The sequence below is a fragment of the Aricia agestis genome, chromosome 20 (assembly GCF_905147365.1).
Source record: "Aricia agestis chromosome 20, ilAriAges1.1, whole genome shotgun sequence".
NCBI classification, from domain to species: domain Eukaryota; kingdom Metazoa; phylum Arthropoda; class Insecta; order Lepidoptera; family Lycaenidae; genus Aricia; species Aricia agestis.
Window position 1 is genome coordinate 8853968 of NC_056425.1, and position 24369 is coordinate 8878336.

Here is a 24369-nt window from a genome sequence, read left to right on the forward strand (position 1 = left end):
TGAACTCTCTACAAGGAACACATACACACCCTAAAGTATTATCACTTATTTTTGTTACACCCTGTATATGGCTGTAGTCTATGACATACTAATAACATTAGTGTCAATCTTGTCATACATCTGTAACATACCTGTGGGATGTAATTACGGTGATAATAAGCTCCATCTCGCCGGTATCGGTTACTGACAGTGGCCATTGTGAGCTATTGTCGGCTAATGGACATGGCGACACATGGCTACATTAGGAAGACGAAGAAGTGTAATAAGAGCTTTTTTTTTAAAAAAAAAGCTCGCTCGAGGTTGTTATGATAATATCAAATGAGTGGTATTTAATAAAATCTTATTCATTTTAAGTAAAACAAGCGCTGTTGTAGGTTATCACTTATCATAATATATTATTATATTCTATTATAATGTAATGTTTACATATTATATAGCGATTGAAAGATACTACGTAAATGTTTCCTAAACTTCTCTAAGTATTTGTTTATCGCGCGAAAATCTTACATTTTCCGAGATGAAAACTGAACGCTGTTAAGCATCTGTGTATCATCCCACAAAAAATTACGTATTGAGTTATGAATGCAATTATTTTCTTTAAATAATTTAGAACAGGACTGCATTCATAACTGAACAAAAATTTTTAACGACCAACTATCCTATATTTTTTCCCGGGATTTAAGTATCTCCTGGACTAAAAGGTGTAGGTATCAGACAGACAGATACGCTTCCGCACTTTATAGTATTATGTTATATGAAATAAAAGTTACAAAAAAAAAACTTGAGAGGTGTCAAGGGACACCCGAATGGAACGAAGTTATTTCTTATGTTCAATAAACCTGTATACATATAAACTCAAAAAAAAAATATTAAAAAACGCCATCTATTGACGCCCAGGAATACTAACAACGCGTCGCTGTTTATTTTAAAAACTTCGTTCCAAAAACGCCATCTAGTTGACGCACAGGAATACTTACATCAACGACCTCTGCCCCTAACATGCAGATACTAATAAAAAAGTGTCGACGTCAAATCAAAGTCAAATATCGTTCTGTCTAGCCTTCAGATTTACGCCGAACGCGCGATAAGGAACTTCGTTCCAAAATTTTTTGAAAATCGATCCGGCGCGGCGTAGTAACTAAGGCGTCGAGCTCGCTTTGATTTTAATTTGTCTAAGATGTATCTTAAGTGGAGTGCATGAAAAAAGTGCACAAAGAAGCGACCAGAAGTGGCACGCTGAGCTGGATAAGATATATGCGGCCGTGATTCCCACCACAGACGTAGCACCTGTGTCCTCTACACCACCTCACCATTCTGGCATCTGTGCCACTAAAAATACAGGCGTTTTTCGCGTGAGATAGCTGGCAGACTCAAGTTAGACACTATAAGTTTTGCGGCGAGCATTTTTGTACAATGGATTCTCTCGCCGAGCGTGACATCACAATATTTTAGCACTCCCGAGAAATAACATTGGCGGTTTAGTCTAGCCGGTGTTAGACCTAGGTCTGGGTTTGAAAGCATATATAGAAAATGTTTCCAGAAAACTTGAATGTCTTAGATAATCGAAAATGTATATGATGGGCCTTAAATGACCAAATGATCGATAGCATTTCGCCACGTCATTAAAATGATTAAGTTTTAAAAAAACGTTCTTTTTATTGAAATAAGGGGGCAAACGAGCAAACGGGTCACCTGATGGGAAGCAACTTCCGTCGCCCATGAACACTCGCAGCATCAGAAGAGCTGCAGGTGCGTTGCCGGCCTTTTAATAGGGAATAGGGTAATACGGGAGGGTAGGGATGGAAAGGGAAGGGAATAGGGGAGGGTAGGGAAGGGAATAGGGTAGGGGATTGGGCCTCCGGTAAACTCACTCACTCGGCGAAACACAGCGCAAGCGCTGTTTTACGCCGATTTTCTGTGAGAACGTGGTATTTCTCCGGGCGAGCCGGCCCATTCGTGCCGAAGCATGGCTCTCCCACGTCTATATACGTCTCCCACGAATATAATTTGTTATGTCGGTGACTTTTACTCATAATTTTGATTTTATTGTTTATAACACCGAAGAAAAACCTAATGATTTATTTTTAACGATCAACACCATTAATTATTAATGATGATGATGATTGTATTTTACGTTTTTCTACTGAAATATCGTTTAAGTCGCATTAAAACTTCTTTACAATTGAAAACATAACAATGAGAAACGAAAGTTGCCCTACATACAGTCCGTTCGTATTTATTTTACATCTGAGAGGTCTTTATCTCAACTATATAAGGCTGTTTAACGTTGTTAAATAACGAAGTAAGCCCTAACAGGTGTCAGAAAATACAGGAATCAGCGGACATATTGGAACGTGAGAAAATGTTTTGTGTGAGTTTCAGTTTGTGTGTTTTTGTTGTGTCAGTAAAATCCGTACAGTTTTATATCGTATTGTATTCAATACTACAGGATAGGATTGTATTTTATGCGTTGATTCCATAATAATATTATTATAAATGCGAAAGTGTGTCTGTCTGTTTACTGTTTTTTTTTTTCATGAAATAAGGGGGCAAATGAGCAAACGGGTCACCTGATGGAAAGCAACTTCCGTCGCCCGCAGCATCAGAAGAGCTGCAGGTGCGTTGCCGGCCTTTTAAGAGGGAATAGGGTAATGGGAGGGTAGGGAAGGGAATGGAAGGGAATAGGGGAGGGTAGAGAAGGGAATAGGGTAGGGGATTGGGCCTCCGGTAAACTCGCTCACTCGACGAAACACAGCGCAAGCGCTGTTTCACGCCGGGTTTCTGTGAGAACGTGGTATTCCTCCGGTCGAGCCGGCCCATTTGTGCCGAAGAATGTTTCTTTTACGTATATAAATGTTGTTGCCTCTTCACGCCCAAACCACTAAAATTGCTGAAATTTGGTATAGATCTACTTCCCGATATAGAGTCCCGAAAGAGGACATAGGATACTTTGTAGTAAAAATGTACTTAGTGTTCCCGCTCGATAAACGAATTTTGGCGGAACGGAGTTGCGGGCATTATTTTGTTAATAATGAAATAGTTATACATAAAGTGTACCCATCTTGTTTATACGATGTCTATAATTTTTTCTGAATATAGTATAACATAATCATAATGTGTATAATAATGGACGTCACAATCTGTGACACGTAGATAATGTTGTTTTTACGTTACACAACATCCTCTTCTCAATGTTAAGGTTTCTGTGCACTCAAAGATATACTTTTCCCTTCTTGTGTCATGTTATATAATATTATACAATGTGTCTTGAACCAGTGTCCTAGTCTTTAATGATATGAAATACCTATAGCATTTTTATCGAATTTTTTATAATAAGTCGATAAAAACATTAAAGGCTTTACCTACTGGTGTCTGGACACACTGTATATATTTTTCCTTCAAACTAAATTTAAAACTTATTTATATTATATGTACCTAATTATATAAGTACCTATTCGCGCGGTAAACGTACACTTTTCACTAATTGTAAACAGAAATGCAAAAGAATAGAAAATAGAAATAATTAAAATCACTCCGGGACCGATTTCCTTTGTCGATTTTTCTGATTTTCTGGTGGTCATGCTAAGCTCGAAGTATCTGCATACCCAAATTTATGAAAATCGTTATCTTACCGTTTCAGCTACACTTTCTTTTTCATGGTATCAATAAGATACAAAAAACTCGTTATGTCGTTTAGACTTTAGTATATAAGAGCCTTAAGATAATATTATTAGCGCCACAGGTAAGGGAACACGATATGCCGTCATAATTAAAGCTTCTTAACAATGGCGAAACAAAAGTAAACACGTATCGTTTACGCCTGAGACGCTCATTATATCCCTTTTTAATAAGCTCCAATTGTTTTCCCTGTAAACCAGTCATTTCCAATATGGTCTAGGTGTACCCCCAGGGGTCGACGAGGGTCTACGCTCCACCATCGTAAGCTGGGAGTGCATGAAAATGTGATTTTATATTTAGTGTGAAGAACTAAAATGTTGGCTTGAATTAATATTGGCGGATAATATTATCCATCAATATTGATCTCGCTTAATACGATTAAGCGAGATCAATATCGTTGGATAAAATAATAATAATATTATTTTAAGTTTTTGATTACAATTTAAAACTATGTATTAGATGTCGCGACGGTCAGCGTGTCTTACGACAAAGGCCTCCCCCAGTTCCTTCCACTGCTTTCTATCGGATGCATTTCTTAGCCAAAGCAGGTCCAAAAGTAAGCTTAAGTTAGGTCATCCTCCCTAATCCAGGGTAATCGTTGAACCGCCGCATTTCAAAATGGTCCTGTTTTTGATAACAGCTAGCCGTAATGTAATACGGCGGATTATACAATCTGACTGCGACAGATCAAATGTTTAATTTTTTTGGAGAGTGAGGAATTAGTAGTAATGCTGGGGGGAGGGATTCACCGGATCCAGCAAAATTTTAACAGTGGTCTATAAAACAAAAGAGTTTGGGAGCCTCTGCTGTAAACAGTATCACAAAACATCCCGTCGCATATTCCGCCCAAATCGCATTATAATATGTGCGGCCGAGGGTGACTGACCTGCTTTTGTGTTTAACAAATTCATATTATGTAATATTTTAACCTTTATTTTAAATGTTTTACGGTCGCACTCGGAAATATATTGTAATGATTATGTAATAACTAGCTGTTCCGGCAAATGTTGTTTTGCCATATAAAGTATTTCGCCCATATTATTTTATTGAAGTGACTAAATAAGTATGTCACCATGGGAACGTCCATCGCTATCCCGTCGCACAAACAATGGTCGCCGTCAGTCTGGAGTTGTAATAATATCTTTTTAATAATATCTATGGACGCTTCACACCACGTCATGACGTCAGTCTGGCCCCGTGTTAAGTACCTGAAGGACTTGTATTACGGGTACCAGACAACGGAAATATATTTAATACTTTTATACTATACATAAATTTAAGATTTTTATTATATTATACACATATTTAATACACATCCATGACCCAGGAACTTTGAAAACTTTTTGTTCCCTCGGCGGGATTCTAACCCGCGACCCCCGGCTTAAGCTACCAACAGCCCACCAACTGAGCCACAGAGGTCGTTTTTAATAATTTAGTTATTTATTTATTCAACAATACAAATGTACTGATCAATATAAAAAGTAGTATAGATGTTGTCGGATTCTCAACCCTAGCCGATATGCTCGCTAAGATTCACGAAAATCGGTCGAGCCGTGTCAGAAGAGTTCAATTACGCACACCGTGACACGAGAGTTTTATTATATATTAGATTTGATAAAGAGTTTGACAATGTTTGATCAAAAGATTTTGACACACAAAAAAGCTTCTGCGGTCGTGAGTACTTTTGACTACTTCCAAATGCATTGATCAATCAATCGTGCTTTCAAAAGTAATATTATAATGTAATGGCATTAGTTACTCACGTGACAGCTTTTTGTACCTGCCCGAGGTAAAGGTAGACGCTACTCCAACTATTATATTATTACCATAACTAGATGTCCCGCGCGGCTTCGCCCGCGTAAATTAGGAATTTTACAGAAACCGTACATTTTCCCATAAAAAACCCCCCCGTTTTTCCCACATTTTCCTGAGTTTCTTCGGTCGTATTAGTCATAGCGTGATATTATAATATAGCCTATAGTCTTACTCGATAAATGACCTATCTAACACTGAGATACCGTAAGTTTTTAAATCGGACCTGTAGTTCCTGAGATTAACGCGTTCAAGCAAACATACTCTTCAGGTTTATAATATAAGGTAGGAATAGATTTTTACCGACTTCCAAAAAGGAGGAGGTAATTTTTAATTATCGCTTGACAAACTCGAGTTTCGATCTAAAAGACTATGAAATGCTATAATATGGTAGTGACGATGATGATGATGAATGTAATTTGCATAGTAGCATATGCTTTCTGTTCTTAAAACAACGCCGAAACTCCCAAACTTGTATCTATAAAGAATCAGGAGTTTTCTCAGCACCTTCCGAACCACGGTATACCAGGTATATCTCGGTGCAAAATCTTACTTGTTGGTAGCATATGCTTAGAACTTTCGCCTTTATAATATTAGTAGGATGTGTCCACTACATATTATAGCCTCCCCGTAGCTCCTAAAAAACAAAGTATTTTGCTTACATAAATTATGTTATTAAAACATAATTATTTAATGAAATCGCCGATCATAATGCTCGGATAGTGAAATTGTAAAAGCTTATATTTGTCAAGTGAAATATTCCGGGAAACAGGGTCCGATGACCGCTCGGGGCCCCGGGAAATAATGCCATTTCCGATGGCGCCCCGCGGGGCACTCCGGGCCACTCGGGCACGGCCGCACGGGGCACAAGACGGGAATTTAATAACACTACTCTTATAAACACTGCCCCTGATCCATCACGACGAACACAATCTTTTTAGGCTTGCATTCTTGATGCGAACATCATGAGATATTTCACATGAAATACAAATTTCATATTACACTTAGTTATGCATTATTCCAATCCAATAATCTAATCCAGTGCTGGATTACTATCGGAACAATGTAAATAGGCACTGGAATGCACTGGAGTGCAATTCAGTACATTCCAGAGCATTCTAGTGGTCGTTCAATTATGTATTTCAATTGTAATGTAATGTAGCGCTGGATCGGATTACTGGATTGGGATAGTGTAAACCGGCCATTACAGATATTATGTTCTTGAATGTTTGATGATGACTTATTGTTGTAAAACAAAAAACGGAGTATTGTTTTACATTTAAGTATTCAATTCATTCTGTTATTAAATAGCTTTAATGCTACCACTTTTAATTTGCAATAATTTAGTCTTCGAGACTTTATCTTCAAAAATAAATTGGATACATAGTACGTAGGATAGGAAAGCAATAAACATATTTCCTAGAAAATTCCGAGTACAGAAAATTCTGAAAGATATTTATATTATTCTGTTGAGTGATATTATCAGCGCTTTCCGAGAGCATGATATATTTTGTAGCGGTGTTAAATGGAATCACGCTACTGGATATTAATGTGACTGATGATCGCCGTGCCGCTAAGTGGCCACTATTAGTTGGATGTCGGTTAAACTATATTCTATGTTATTCATTTACAAACGATAAAATTGTTATCATTTAAAATTAAAAAGCTTTATTGATTATAGTAAACGTTTTCTAAATTAGATGTGACACTTATATTAGTAGTACCCCTGTGAAAAACCTATGAAACCTGGAATTAAATAATGATATAAATGCCCTGATGGGATTACAAGCGGTTGCATCATTCAATAAAGTTTCTGGGTTTATTTTGTGGCTAGAACTTGTTTTAATCGTTTAAAAACCTTTGATATACCATAATAATCCAGAAACTGAAAATAATCTTACAAAAATACACTTTAAGTGCGTTTGTGCACCACACGCAATTTTACCGTCCGGCGTTCATAACTTTCACGTTTGCCATATCAAAATGTAAGAAATCGGAACGCCGGACGGTAAAATTCCGTGTAGTGCACAAACGCCCTAAAGCGGATCAGTTTGGAAGTTTATTCGGGAACTATCAAAAATGTACACCGTCGAACGGCGCGACCTACGGCGGCGACAGACGATCCGTCAGCGGTTAAAACTTCGTCGTCGCTGAGTTTACATTCGGTCAGTTCACACTTGGCGACTCTGAACGCCTCCGTGGTCCAGTGGTTCAGAGCATGACTCTTGACTCGGAGGTCGTGGGTTCGAATCCCACGTTGGAAACATGTTATTTCCAAGTTTGGTTAGGACAATGCAGGCTGATCACCTGATTGTCTGACAAGTAAGATGATCCATGCGTCCGATGGACATGTAAAAATTCGGTCCTGCTGCCTGCACCTGATCTCTCGCCAGTCGTGTCGGTCTTCCGTCCCATTGGCTTATGAGAGTAAAAGGAATAGAGAGTGCTCTTGTGTACTGCGCACACACTTGGGCACTATAAAAATGACTCGTGCGTCACTGGCCTGGTTTCAATGAAACCGGCCACGATCACCGAAACCGGTGTGGGAGTTATTGATTGATTGATTTATATTTTGAGTTGCGGCCCGGGCTTCATCTAGTACTAAAAGACGCCCGTAACTCTGTAATAAATACCGAAATTTTAAAAATGACCGTCCTTGGTAGAAAATGATAACTAAAAATATTTTAATTGACATCTTAAATTATCTGAAAATTAGAAAAAAAAATAAAACAAAAAAGTCGTGGAACGCTTGGTGGCTGCGATAATTGACAACATTTCATTTAATTAATCATCAAAAATAAAAAATACCATTTCTTTGTTTCTATTTCCGAAGTCCAAAAAAAAAGTTCAGATTTTTTTAATCATTAATTTGCGAGAAAAAAAATTAAAACGAAAAATCCACTTGTGACGTCATTGGTACCGTAGAATACGATACGATACACACCTTTGCTTGTAGGAACGAAAATAATGCAGATCTAAACACAACAAATTCAATAACCTCAAAGTAAAGACCACAAAGTCAGTGACAGTACTGACAGTTTTTTTTAAGAAATCAGATATGACGTGCAAAGGTATTTTGTTGTTCAACCGTACCAATGACGTCATTTGGCGCTTAAGTTATTTTAGAATGATCAGAATTAAAAACCAAGTTTTATAAATGAAAATGACCACATTTTCAAAAATAAAAATATGGGTCCCCTAATTTAACCCCTACTTTTATATTTCGTCATAAAACAAGTACAAAAAATATTTGAAATGTTGTCAATTTTAATAACAATCGTATTAAGGACCTTTTTCACCACTTTCTGATAAAGTCCCCAATAGGCTATTCACAAGTTTTTTGACAGATTCTCCATACTTGATCTGTCAAGTTCATTGGTGGATAGCCTATTCGTCACTTATCAGGCAGTGGTGAAACAGGCCTTAAGTATAAGAATTTAAAATCACTTTTATTAAAAGTTAATCTATTGAATAGCGACCTTCTGTGTCATAAAAACATGCGGGAACCATTTGTTTCTCATTGTTTGTCACCATTTTACAATACAATTTTTCATCGCAATCACTGTCTTCACAATTTGAACCTTCAGGATAATAGGCGGGTTCATCTTCTGCCTTCGTCATGATTGCCCAGAAGCAAACAATACTCATAATTATCAGTATATTCTTCATTGTGAAAAATTACCTAAAATAATGTTAACCATTTAATTATAAGTACTTATTATTGAAAACATGCGATTAGCATCTTCGCGAAATACGATTATAATAATTCACGGTGTACTTATACGTACCTAATACGTGTACCTACATGAATTATTATATTTGAAAGTACATGTACGTACTTTCACATATTATCTATGCTTTTAATAATGATCATGAACTTGGCTTGACACTTGACTTAATAAATAAACATAAAATAAAAAATAAGACACGCTACCGCGTGATAGATAGATAGTTATTAACAATTCAATAACAAAACTATTTACATAACGTACTTTTCTTCACCACGCATTATATAATTTGTAAAAGTATTGTAAAACTGCGTTTTCATAAATTGAAAACATAAAATTTAATTAAGTAATATAATATAGGTAACTTACAGTTCAGCTTCAATAATTTATTATTGATGTCTTACGTGTCCAATATTTTAGTAACTATGATAATGAATACTCTTGAATGTTTATTTTATACTCTGATCTTGACACTTGACACGCGTTCTAATTTTATTAAAGTCCAAGGCCCCCGGATATCGGAATATTTTACGTCATACTTGTAAAAAATTAATAGACCCACATGCCGATTACGTATCTCGCGGCGGCGACAGCAGCAGCAGATATGGAACAATAATAAAAAATGATTTATGAAGTAAAGTTATTTTTCAATAATAATATTGAAAATTCAATAACAATATATTTTATTTTAAATAATAATATTGAAAGCTAAAGAGAAAGTTTGAACGCGTAAGGCCGGCCATAGACGGACCGCATCTTGCAGTCGAGAACCGACTGCAAGTTTTCATACTAAATTCATCTCCGCAATACATGGACCGCTCGAGCAGTTCTTGAACGGTCGGTGCAAATTTCAACGCGGCCGGTCGGTTCCGACTGTAACTTGCGGTCCGTTTTACTGTTTTTAGAACCTTATAACTCATAATTTGGAAGCTATAAAATTATAATAAAAATACAATAATCTTTAATTACATTCCTTTCCCCGTTATTAATTTCCTATATTTTTGTTTATTATCAGCTTCCAAAGTAATACCAATTTATTAAAATTCAAGCATACTTTCAGTATCTCCCTAGTATTTACAATTTTTTTTTATTTGAAACACACGCCAATAGATCGACAATTTCATTAACTACATATTCCCCGTTTGAATTTTTTTAAGTCAATTTTGAACTTAGATAAGTAAAAACTAAGGATTTTGGTGCGATGTCGGCAACGCGCCAAATGTATGGTCAAGGTCGTTTGCTCGGGGAATGGCTTTAAGAGGAGTCCACACCGCCATTTTTTCCATACAAACGTTGTCCCCTGTTTCCTCCCTGGATAATGCTGGTAGAGTTATGATTTTTTTCCTGAATATCTATGGCCACTATTAGCATGTCCCTATGTTTTATTTTTTTTCATAATTTTATTATTAAAAAAGATAACGTCCAAAAACCCAAAAAAATGGCCAGATTTTCCTCTGTGTTCAAACACCCAGAGAAAAAAAACTGGCTAGAATATACAAAAAAAAAAAACATAGGAACACAGCTCAAGCCTTGCTTTAATTCTTAATGAAAAAAGTACTTAAATCGGTTAAGTTTTGGAGAAGGAATCAGCGGACAACGAATCGAATATTTTCTGTTCTTTTATTAGAACTTTTGTCGTGTTGTCTCTATCGCGCTCTGCGGTGGGAGACTTGAGATTGGTGAGACAGCAATACATTTTCAAATACCTATTTTCAATTTCTGTTGCCTTTGGTGTATCCTCTTAATCTCAAGAACTACTGCTTCAAATTGAAAACAAGTTAATAATGGCATATAATGGGAAGTATAAATATCCTAAACTAAATTTTTTTGATAAATGAAAAATAGCAAAGGAATAAGTCTTAAAGTATGTAATCAGTTCGAAAAAGAGAGTTCGATAAGAATATTAATCGCAAATATCTTGCTTATTTTTTAACTGAAATCATAGATTCTTTCGTCATCCTTTATATTTTTCAGTCCAATATCGCATTATTTTGAACAAGGCAAATATTAGGTACTTATATAATATACACGGATATTATGTATTATTGTTGTGCAACGCCAACTGCGAACGCGCCTCACCAGTGGCGTATCGAACTCGGAGTGCTAGGGGCTTCCTTTTGACAAGCAATCGCGTCGGGCTTTTCACGCCGCCCGCCGCCGACCCGCCAGGGTTTCGGTGTGTTGACATTTTCCGGAGCTATTCGGTTATAATTATACTGGATTTGTTTGATGTGATTCCCGACCGTGTAACTCTGTGCTAGGGACTAATAATTATAATTTTTGGGGTCGCAGTATATTTGTTACACGAATCAAATGAAAATAATACACTAGTGAAACAAAGAAATGTAAAAAATATAAAGACTCGGATTTTTTTACGTTGTAGCCATTTCTTGCGGCTTCGTCCGCAATTGATTGTATTTGATTCTATTTAACCTCCTTCATTGTGAAATATAAAGAAATACTTTCTTAGTATTTACAAAATACAACATGACTGGTTGGAGACATTTTCAATATTCGACGACGTGATATTTGGCTATTATAATTATTAGATGAAAAAAATAATATAAATAAGTCAATTAATTAGTGAGTAAATGTAGTTTAAAGTTAAATAATTATTTACCCAACGCATGGACACCGCGCGCGGTAAGGGTAGCGGCGCGGTGTTTTTTTGATGGCGTACGCCGCCGCGCCGGCCGCATAGTATGCCTACTTGCCTAGCCACTTAATTCACTCAGGATCCATGATTCATTTATTTAAAGGGAAATTTGGTAAAAAAATTTAATACCTAATTTTATTACATAATTATAACGAGAATCGAGTACCGAGTACTCTCCTTAAGTATTGCGAATGTCTCACCAGTCATGATGTTATAAGATAAACTTACGATTAGATGGTATGAAGATATTGTGAGTCCTGGGAAAGCACATAATGTGATGCTTTTTATCCCTACCCGGAAAAGTACGGTTCCCGCGCGATAAACGCAATTTGGCGAAACGGAGTTGCTGGCGTCATCTAGTTTATTATAATATTAATTTCATTAAGAGTCCGTATACGAAATTTTGCCGATTTCGCTGATTAACAGACGTGATTTAACAGTTAAAATACAGTATTTCTATAAGTTTTAATGCACAACATGTAAGATCATTTCAATTATAATCTAATGTTGGCGCTAGATTTTTGTTTCTTTTTAAGTATTTTTAAATAATCCAACTCAAACCCGCGACAGTTTTGTGATTTTTGCTGTAAAAGGTTTAGAATATCACCTGTTTATGGATTGTATAGTCTTAACGGTATGAAAAAAATACAATGTACTGTTGAGAAAGTCGTCTATACAATGTTGGAATTACTTTTTACCACTTTAATATGAAATAGTTGAGTAAAAATATATGTAACTCGGGAAAATTTTAGAGAAAATGGGCAAATAATTGCTGTTAATTTCGGCAACTTGGAGCTGTAATTAAAAAAAAAAAACGACAGAAATAATCTATAGATAAAATTCTATCCAATTCGAGAAAAAAGAAAAAAAAAGAAAAGCAAATTGTGCCAAAAAACACGATTGAAAACAACCTAAATCTCACATTAGCCTTGCGGCGAGTAATATAATGTGAGATTTAGGTTGTTTTCAATCGTGTTTTTTGGCACAATTTGTTTTCTTTTTCTTTTTTCTCGAATTGGATAGAATTTTATCCATATAGATTATTTCTGTCGTTTTCTTCAAAATTTCGTATACGGACTCTTAATAAAATAATTTCAGTGTTAAAATAGCTGTAAGTTTTCGCAATGACTAAAAAAACATTGACTATAATCTATATTAATATTGATAGGGTCTACTCATCCTTTATGATGGGCCGGTACATAAATTGCGAATTCCGCCAGTGTATTCGCCGGAAGTTGGCCCCAAGTTTCGGACCGCATTCGACTGACTCGATTATTAGTTCCGCCCCCGATTAGTTTCGACACCAACTCCGTCCGGAAGCGATAACATCGTTAGGGCTCGAATATACTAGGATGATATTCAGGATGTAGGAAAGACGTGTTAGTATCTTTTAAATTATCTTATCTTATATCTTTAAACGAGCAATTCTTGTATATATATATATATATATATATATATATATAATTGGAATCTCGGAATCGGCTCCAACGATTTTCATGAAATTTAGTATATAGGGGGTTTCGTGGGCGATAAATCGATCTAGCTAGGAATCATTTCTAGAAAATGTCATTTTCATCAGATACCGAGCAAAGCTCGGTCAAACAGCTAGTTATTATTAAACTTAACTATCTTATGGAATATTAATAATCGGTCAAGTGCGAGTCGGACTCGCGCACGAAGGGTTCCGTACCAATATAGAGCAAAAATAGACCAAAAAATTAGTTTTTGTATGGGATTAATGGGTCCTTTAATTTTTATTTTATTTTAATATTATTATTAAATTTTAAAGAAGTCATATGTGAAAATATCAAGTGCCTACCTTGGGCCTCCGGTGACTGCCTAGCATTCCTAATTATACACAGGATGTAACAAAACTAAGTGATAATACTTTAGAGAGGGTATATTGTGTCCCTTTTATAGAGATTTCTGTGAAAGTAAACAGCGCTGAAGGAACCACTTTTTTACTGACACATATACAATAGACACCCTAAACTTTAATCACTTAGTTTGGTCGTCTGGATTATTATGTATCCGAAATTACCAAACGCTGGTGTCCGCTGGTATTTTATTGTATTTCGGATGCATTGTATGTATCTTATTGTATTGTAGAACCCCTACAACACATTGCAGCCTGAAAATACCTATGCCCTTTCAAATATCACGAAATTAATAAACTCAGTCAAAGCTTATAAATGCCCAGGCTAATAATACAATGTCCACAATAATTTTACTGCACATTCGGGCCTCGTAATGATTTCAGTACGAGTATTTCACTATAGTTAAGGACCCTGCTCACTCATAATAATTGTTGTCACTTTTTTGCAGAATCAATTTGCTATAGATCGTTTCGATCCAGCGCCAAAGTGTTGGTTTTCAATGAATGTTCCAAAATCTAAAGTAACTTCATATAATATTACTAGCTGTCCCGACTAATTTTGTTTTGCCATAATATAAAGTATTTTGCCCATATTATTTTATTGAAGTGACTAAAATATAAGTATGGCACCATGGCAACGTCCATCGCTATCCCGTCGCACGAACAATGGTCGCCATCAGTCTCGAGTTGTAATAATTTACTATTATTTATTGAACAAATGTACTTAACAATATAAAAAGTACCCAGTAGCTGATTCACAGACCCACTGAATATGCATATAAAATTTGGCTAAAATCAGTAAAGTCGTTTCGGAGGAGTACGCGGCCTAACATTGTGACACGAGAATTTTATGTATAAGATTTTAGTTTTTAGGAACTATTTGCAATGTAGCGTCTAATCAACTAATTACTTTTTAAAGCACGATGTCTATTAATAACCAGGATGACAAAACCAAAGTCTTGTTTTATTTTGTCTTATAATATTATTTAATTTAAAATACAAAATAATATTATCCAGTGATGATGTTCCAGTGAGGAGTGGGCTTTAGGCAATGACGGGTGTTTTTCCCTTTGTGCACTTAGGCTACATACTGATGTCGCATTTAATTGAGTCCCTCACAATGGACATAGGCCGGCGCGCGCGGAATTTCATTTCGTTAGCCCGCGAATACCTGCGGCCGACGCGCGACGGTCCCAGCGCTTTGATTGATATATCATTATCCTGGAGGGGCACACCAGATCATTATCATTATCCTGTATCAAGGGACAGGATTAAGTGTGCCCCATACTTATTTCAAATAAAGGACTATGAGAAGAAACGTCCTCACCAACCAACAGAGCAGATACAGGTGTCATTTGAAAGATCTACTAGAATAGATAATTTTTTAATATGGCGACATCTGTCAAATACGTGGGGTTACAGTGCAATTCCATCAAACTTGGCGTGGCGTCGTCATCGTGCCATGACACAACGACGTCACCCTGACACGGTGCGACGCCGCACAGTGTCCCGATGACGCGAACGGTGCACCGCGCGCCCCTATTCAGGGTGAAACTTCCGAAAATGGCGTTCCAAACTTAAACGAGGCATGTGAAATACCTATCAAACAAAGTCGCGTAGTGGAAATATTGTCAGATTTCAATCAGAATCAGAAGTCGGAACACGCGTCACGTGTCACGGTGGCGGCGTCGCGTCGTATCGTGGCACGGTGACGATGCCGCGCCGTGTTTGATGGTGACGCGGCCTTAGGTTTTATAATAATATTATATTGTTTTTATTTTATTTTTTCTCTTTTACATACGCATTTCCTTAATGTGCAAATAAATAGTGTTAAAATAGACATACATAGACATATTAATATTATTGTCTTCAATTAAATCGTCATTTGTTTGTACATGAAATTACAAACCAGCACAGTACGTATTGGGCCACGCGCAATATAGGGCGCTGTAGTACCGCTTGTTTTTGATATTTTTTGTATCGTCAATGAATGTACATTTGTAACGTGTTTTTCACTACCAACAATACCATCTCAGTTACGTTCAAAAGAATTTGAACGAAAAGTTTCTTTAAAATACTTCTTCGAATACATTTTTTTAGTTGATCGACTATAACTCAATTACTTATTTATGAAGTTTTCTTAGCCGTGATAGTTTTCCTTTAAAGTCATCATACTATCTCCTACTCCCGCGAATATTTCCACATTTCCAGAAGCAACCTGAGCTAAACAGCTAAACCTGAGCCTGAAACCTGAGCTAAAACAATTTGAGCTAGTGGAAGGGCGGACACTGGACTCTAAGGATTTTTTCCACTTTAAAAACTGGGTCCCAGTGAACAAGTCGAGACGCATCCCATGACTGTTGAAGGGTGGGGACGGGGTCCATACAAAATCCCCCATAGGCCTTTAATGATTACATAACTTTGATTTAATTAAGAGTTTTACAGTATGTTTGTCAAAAATATGTCTATATTATATGTTTATATATGTATGTATGTAATATCATTAAATATGTCCAAATGTAGCCATTTATTATTGCTAGCTAAGGCCTAGAAAAAGTGTTTGTCTATGACTTAGGTATACCCTATCAAGACATAATATTATACATAGGAATGTATATTTACAATTAAGATTCTTTATTAGTATATCTAGGAAACGTAAGATTCCTAGTTTTACTAATACTGAAAATCTTATCTACCTAACAACGTTTGCCGAAACTCTATACAGTATAAAATACACTGAAATAAATCTGTTTCCTATTTCTAAATACTTTTGGGGCAAAAATTTTTCGTGTTAAAGAATATTAGATATTCATACATGCAAAACTCGTGTACAGGCCGTGGATAACGGTGTTGTTGTCACAATAGTATCAAACACTAGTTTTTTAGTTTGTTTGTTGATTGAAAACTCTTCGTTATCTGTCATAAAATGAAATGTATAAACTTTAGAATATAAATACTTCGATTCAATTCATCATTCATTGTTATCATTCATGATGAAATGTTCTTTTCAATGTCTTAATGCGCGGTTAAACATTTTGATCAAAATTACTTTTAATCTAAATGGATATTCGGAAGCGTGCATAGTAAATTATAAAAGGTCTAAAAAATATGTATGATTTATGCATGAGTCATGACACACTTATCGTATAAAATATCAACGTAAGAGAGAGGCCACACTGCTCTCGTACGTTGCGGCGTCGTAACGGAATCACGCAGCGTATGCCACATAACTGCGTTGTGGCTCGCCGCACGTCAACATAATACAAGACGGTGACAACGCAAATTCACCCTCCCACTTTATCTCTTGGTCGTTGTTTTGTTAAAACTCCGAGTGCGATGAAAAAAACGCATCAACGTGGTACATATATTATAAAACTTCTTGGTAACGCCGCTAAGACATTTTATCTAGAAAATTGAAATAATAAACTAGAAATAATAAATTGCAAAAAAAGAATGATTAAAATAAATAGTTCCACGGAATGTCATTCAAATGCGCTATCTACTTCTGTTGTCATAGGGTCGGTCATACAATTTTCGTTGCTCTAGCGAGGTTTTTGTGAAACTAACATCAGCCATATTTAAGCGCCCCAATATATTATGACTTATGAGAGTCGTCGCTTTATGCTGCGACTATATTTCGATGCGATTTCCACTCCAAGTATAGTTCTTGCAATCTACGAGCGCGCGTAGCCTTTATTTGTAGTTGGAAATACGAATAGACATTTTCGTTAGTGTGCGTACCTAACGGAGCAGTCAGTAGCGAGCGAGCCATGTACGCGTGCATAGATATGGTCACCAACACAACTAAGGGCGCAGTCGCAGTGGCACGCGCCGCAACGAAGCAACGTGGCTTCGCTTCAAAGCAATTATGACAATCTCAAAAGGCGAGACGTTACGCCACTTATGTATTTATGTAAAACAGATACACTCGACTTAAATAAAATACGACCCCGAATGGATTTACATTGTAACGCCAGGCAGTCACTGCATAACCTAATTTGGTAACAATTTCATTTTTAGCGATCCATTAGTGTTAAGATGGGAGTCGTAAAAAATTCACTGTGGAAATAAAAGCGACGCGAGTAACACGGTTTATAAGATGTTTATAAGGGAAAAGGCTTTGTAATATTTTATGCTACGAATAACAGGGAGAGTATAAAAGACAGGTCAGAATAAGGTCAAGCAAAAGAAGGACTCGCAAGACCAAAAACATTGTTATGTTTGTAGAATTTAGCTGTCACGGTTAAAAAACTGGAAGTCTAAGGGCCGGGACACAAAAACACGACGCGACGTCGTCTCACGATGCGACGTCGTGCCGTATATCGTGGCACGTTACGATGTCGCGTTAGTTTTTTACGATGCTTGTCGTGGATTCCCACAACGTCGCATCGTGAAATGACGTCGCGTCGTGGTACGACACGACTTCGTATCGTGTTTTTGTGTCCCGGCTCTAACTGAAGTGGGTTCCAACTCCCAACCCTTTATAGTGGATATTTAAATGTTAAAAATTAATACACAATAAAAAAAAATTTAGTGCTCATACGTCGATTTAATGTTTGTGCTACGCCGTAGCTCCTCGTAGACACTAACCTACGAAGTCCTACGCATTCGTAGCACTTATTAATTTTGATAATAATAATTTTTAAGAACAACTTTTTCTGTATTTCTACTGATAGAAGTACCAATAATATTACAGAGTATTTTCTTATTACTGTAATATGTTCTTATTCACTTAGCGAAGTATGTAATATAAGAAATATGCATGATTTTTCAATATACTCACAGAATATGTGAATGCAAAGGAATGTTTTTGAACGCAGCTTCGATATTCGATACTGTAGAAAATAATATTCAGTGTAGCTGTGCTGCGGCTACTACGTACTGAAAGCAAGCGACCGTCACGTTGTCAATGATTTTCATACCCAAATAAATGTGGTTTTCTGTGCGATATACTGATTTCGGTGCATTGAAATTGTGTTTGTTCGAATTTGCACAATGAAAGTTATTGAATAATAAATGCAGAAATTTTAACTAACATTTTCTAGATAAATATAAAAATCTTTATTAATATTTCTACAAGAGAATCCATACCAACAGCGAAAGTCTGTCTGTCTGTTTGTTACCTCTTCACGCTCAAACCGCTGAACCGATTTTGCTGAAATTTGGCATGGAGATACTTTGAGACCCGGGAAAGGACATAGGGTACTTTTTATCCCGGAAAAAATGTACGGTTCCCGCGCGATAAACGAATTTTGGCGCAACAGAGTTGCGGGCGTCATCTAGTGTAATATAACTTCGAAACGTATACTTTACTATTATGATTGTTTATTTTACCCATAAAATGAGTGTCTATTTTATTACTACTATCTAGCAGTATCTGTCGCCAAGCTACGTAATACCCGTGGCCCGGGCGGGAGCGCCAGCATCTGATCCGTAATATTGTGTTATACTTTATCGTATTTGCATGTTTTTACTAAATAACATTCCTTTGGTAGCGCGACATCAAAGCGTCAGAGTGATTCGCGCCGGCCATCCCCTAAGAATAAGTTTATGCTGTTAATGGCCAGTTTTTAAAGGCTATTTATAGTATATTTAGTTAACTGGAAAGGCAGAAGCCTACATAGGTAGACATTGAGGTAAAGCTAGTAATTAGAAGTGATTCTCTTGGTGACCTAAATGAACCAAGCTTACTTGCAATGATTTGTAAAGAAAATAGAAGTATTTTACTAATAACATTATTAACATCGTGTATGCAGACGTGTAGAAAGTTTGTCCTTGTTTCGTACGTTAGTAAATCCGTTCGACAGACGAGGACAAAACTATAACGTAGTGTGGAACTTTTAATGTCAAAAAAATTAGTATTTATTTATATTACAAGGACGCTTCCTAATTTTAAAATTACGACGCCTTTCTTACATTATTTTAACAAAATTTACATTTGTATTAAAAAGGAGGCTCGCATAATGTGTTCAGAAAAGAAGGGAATCTTCTCCATGTATGTTTAATGCGGTGATCTTTGATGTTCAAAGGGCCGGCCGTTTAGCGCCGGACAACAGAATTATCGCGTCTTTCGACCCCCTTTTAAAATATTCCGCGGACGACGAAATTGCTTTTTAAAACTTGGGGCGGCTACGGAAGTTGCTGGGCTCCATGACTATAATTTTAGGTGGGAATTGGTAATGTATAAACATGAAAACGGCCCACGTTGGACAAAATATGGTTATTACGAACATGTAGAGAAGAATATTCGTCTTAACGTATGACGTTATTGCATACAGATAACTACCGCAATCATTGTTATCCCTTAGGGCCCAACATGGAGAGAAAACTTTATAGTATGATTTATTGTACCAAAAAAATGTTATATGTATGTAAATGTGTTGTTTCAGTTACATATCCCTGTAAAAATAAACTTATAAAAATATCCCTAATAAAATCATTCTGAATCAGAAAACATATTCGACATACATTTTATAAAATGCTAGTTCCATTTTAATGGAGTATAACAGACACTAGAACTAACTAGCTTTAAGCCTATTATGTTATTAACGAGAACGTGAAACGCGAAAAATATGAAAACGGGGAAACATTGTCGGAGCGGAATTATTGTTATAGCAATAATATTTTTCCAATGAAAATAATCCACATACAATTGCCACTTAAACACGGTAAAATATAAGTCCCAGTAATTGCCCCAAACTTGAGCAAGCGCTGACAAAGGCATCACTCCACACGTCTGATATCGAGAATGTTGCTTCATGTACTCGGAGACGGCTTGCACACTAAACTGCGGTGCCGTGAGATGGGAATGAAAATGCGATAATTTTTGTGGGTACCTACTTCGTCATTTCTCTGATCCTTAGTTTCTTGGGTTTCTTAACATTATTAACTACCCCTGTTTTGTAAATTTTCTTTACATTATTACTAGCCCATTTATTTAATACGACCGTTTAACCGTTTTTTTGTTTGAAGAACTCAAAATATTCTTAATAGGAATAGGACGGGAGCCCTAGAACATTTTTTTTATTACTATGAAGGTAATTTTTTGATACCACTTTCGAGATTTTTCGCAAAAAAAAAAAATGTTGTTCGTCTTATCAAAATGAAGCTACTAACAAAAAATTAGCTTGATAGTAATAAAAAAAAATGTTTTAGGGCTCCCGTACTATTCCTTTTAAGAATATTTTGAATTCTTACTGTAAGGTGATTCTATAAAGAAGCGATAAAGAAAATATCTTAGCTTTTCTTTATCGCTTCTTTATAGAATCACAGAATACGCATTCCTTCATTTCCTTAATATGAAGTTATGAAGTTTTGAAGAAAACGTTTTAGCTACAGACAAAAATTTAAAATTCGCGTCGAAGCGCGCAAAAATCCGTCGCGATATCGCACTCCAGTGTACAGACGAATCGTGTAGAAAAATGTATCGCACTAATGCGGGGAGATATTTCTCACTGAATATCGATTTCAAATAAAATTGCAACCTTTAAAGATAACGAGGTGACGTTTTCCCCTTTGGACCTGGCGCCCGACCCCGTATGGGGAATTTATTCACCGAAATAAGATGATAACGAAGCTAATGGTCGCGCCGGGGTGCGATTGGCCCGTGTAACAATGTACTCGACTGTACCACTTCGGATTATAACATTTGTGATTTATATCGCGGTTGTACTTTTTGTATTCCTGTTTTGATTTCTGAGATTCTTTTGTTGGTGCATCTGGCATAATATCTGTAGCCGTAGGGCCTGTGTCACCACTTTCTGATAAAGTTCTAAATGGGCTATTTACAACTTTTTTGACAGATTCTCCATACTTGATCTGTCAAGTTAATTGGTAGATAGCCTATTTGTTACTTATCAGGAAGTGGTGAAACAGGCCCTGAATATGGTAAAGGATACTCCACAGAGATAATGATATTATAAAGTCAAAAGTTTGTTGCTTCTGCTCGCAAAAACTACTCAAAAGATTTTGATCGGCATAGTAGTAGCTTAGGCGCTAGCCTATCTTACCATCGGACAAGTGTTACCATAGAATGACAGCTAGTGATATTATGTAAAATAAACAACAACAATTTATACGTGGGAGAGCCAAGCTTCGGCATGAATGGGCCGGCTCGACCGGAGAAATACCACGTTCTCACAAAAAACCGACGTGAAACTGCGCTTGCGTTGAGTTTACCAGAGGCCCAATCCCCTACCCTATTCCCTTCCCTACCCTCCCCTATTCTATTCCCTACCCTCCCCTATTCCCTTCCATGTCCTACCCTCCCCTATTAACCTATTCCCTCTTAAAAGGCCGGCAACGCACTTGCAGCTCTCCTGATGCTGCGAGTGTCCATGGGCGACGGAAGTTGCTTTCCATCAGGTGACCCGTTTTGCTCGTTTGCCCCCTTATTACATTAAAAAAATATATCATTTAGCGTAGCCATGGCAGTTAGATAATTTGAAGGCAGATAAAGCAGCTAGTATAATATGTAATTTAAAATTGGATTGAGTTTTTTCTGTCGTGTCGTGAGAAATTATTTTAAAGATACTAAGTAATCAATCCAAAGTACAAGGCGGCTAGGTGTAAACAGGCCCCGATTGCATTATCTAATATAATTAGTATAACTTAACCGTAGCTCCTGAAGCTAATTAACGAATTAACTTGAACTGTACACTCCTGATAACGGTTTACGGGGTCATTAAACTCTGATTTGTTTATAATTAGTGCGGACTGGGACAGATTTTGATTTGATTTTCGGGTTGTTAATGAGGTGAACACTTTCTAATTTGAGAACTGTTTATTAAGTCCTATAGATAAAAAGTAATATATAAATAAAATTATTTTTTTATAATCTACATTAGAAGGAAAAATAATTTCTCTATCTATAATCAAGCTGATTTCATTTTATAAAAAAAAAAACGGTTTTACGTTCTAATCTGAAAGAAATCTTTTGTCCACAATCGTTTCTATATAATTATGGTAAAACACAGTTTTTTTATGCAATAAGGGGGCAAACGAGCAAACGGGTCACTTCACACAACTTCCGTCGCCCATGGACACTCGCAGCATCAGAAGAGCTGCAGGTGCGTTGCCGGCCTTATAAGAGGGAATAGGGTAATAGGGGAGGGTAAAGAAGGGAATAGGGGAGGGTAGGGAGGGTAATAGGGGAGGGTAGGGGATTGGGCCTCCGGTAAACTCACTCGGCGAAACACAGCGCAAGCGTTGTTTTACGCCGTTTTTCTGTGAGCCCGTGGTATTTCTCCGATCCAGCCGGCCCATTCGTGCCGAAGCATGTCTCTCCCACGTTAATATTATTGGCACTATTTAATTGCCAACGAATAACGATAGTGTAGTTTGCCCTTGTTATCTTTATTCCATTTGTAATCAATGAAATATTTTTCTTATTTGTTCTCAGGTTCTTCTATCTGTACCACTTCTCGTTCTACGCGTACCACTACCGCTTCAACGGCCAGTACAGCAGCCTCGCGCTGGTCACCTCATGGCTCTTCATACAGGTAAGCACCATGTAACTTTTGGGTGTGTGAATATTTCACATTTCTTTAGGAACAAGGTTTGTATGAATAGATATAGAGAAACGCCATTTAAAGCCTAAATATTCTTTTATGACGCCCGCAACTCGATTGCGCCAAAAATTGTTTATCGCGCAGGAACCGTACGTTTCGCCGGGATAAAAGTATGGATGAAATAGTTAATAGTGTAATTAATGATTGCCACGCTACCTTGCTATTAAAGTATCAACATTTGCTCGCAATGCTGTCTTTGCCTGTTATATGACTTTTCAACTTTTTATGTATCAAACATAGATAGATATAGACTATGCGGAATGTAAATATTTTTGTTAGTAAGGGGCTTAGCGTACATATTCATCACGAGCTTTTGCCCGCGGCTTCGCTCGCGTTAAGAAGTATTATTATAATATACAAACTTTCATCCCCTATTTGAACCCCTTGGGGATGGAATTTATCAAAATCCTTTCTTAGCGGATACCTACGTTATAACATCTACCTGCATGCCAAATTTCAGCCCGATCCGTCCGGCTGTGTGTTGATAGATCACTATGTCAATCAGTCAGTCACCTTTGAGTTTTATAATTTATATATAGATTAACAAACCCAACCCACTGTCCGGCTAATTCTCGTATATTAATATTACCATATAATTAACGTACAGTAGACCATTTTCAAGCGACACTGCATAATTTAAGCAGCAAAACAATAAATCCCTGTGTTGAGCGATTGATGATTTGAAAGAGATTGGTGATTTGAAAGAGAACATGACGTATACATGTCCATCCATCCGTCGTAGTCTATTTCTATCTTATCTTATTATATCTTTAAACGAGCAATTCTTGTATATATGTATATATATAATTGGAATCACGGAATCGGCTCCAACGATTTTAATAAAATTTAGTATATAGGGGTTTCGGGGGCGATAAATCGATTTAGCTAGGAATCACTTTTAGAAAATGTCATTTTCATCGAATACTGAGCAAAGCTCGGTCAAATAACTAGTGGGACTTTAAACGCGCGAGCATAGTGGGCATTAATGGACATTTATCCATCTGTACAGAAGAAGCCTGTAGAGAAAATGGCCGCTAGTTTTGGGCCTTT

General features: G+C 36.7%; 1 protein-coding gene across 4 annotated transcripts in view; it reads left to right on the forward strand.

Annotated features, from left to right (window-relative positions):
- The window catches only part of LOC121737019 (membralin), a 140658-nt gene that overhangs the window by 100192 nt on the left and 16097 nt on the right, over positions 1-24369 (forward strand). For all 4 annotated transcript variants that reach the window (XM_042128537.1, XM_042128536.1, XM_042128538.1 and 1 more), the window contains exon 10: positions 23151-23250. In XM_042128537.1, the coding sequence (XP_041984471.1) occupies positions 23151-23250 (100 nt within the window). The remainder of the gene's footprint in view (positions 1-23150; positions 23251-24369) is intronic.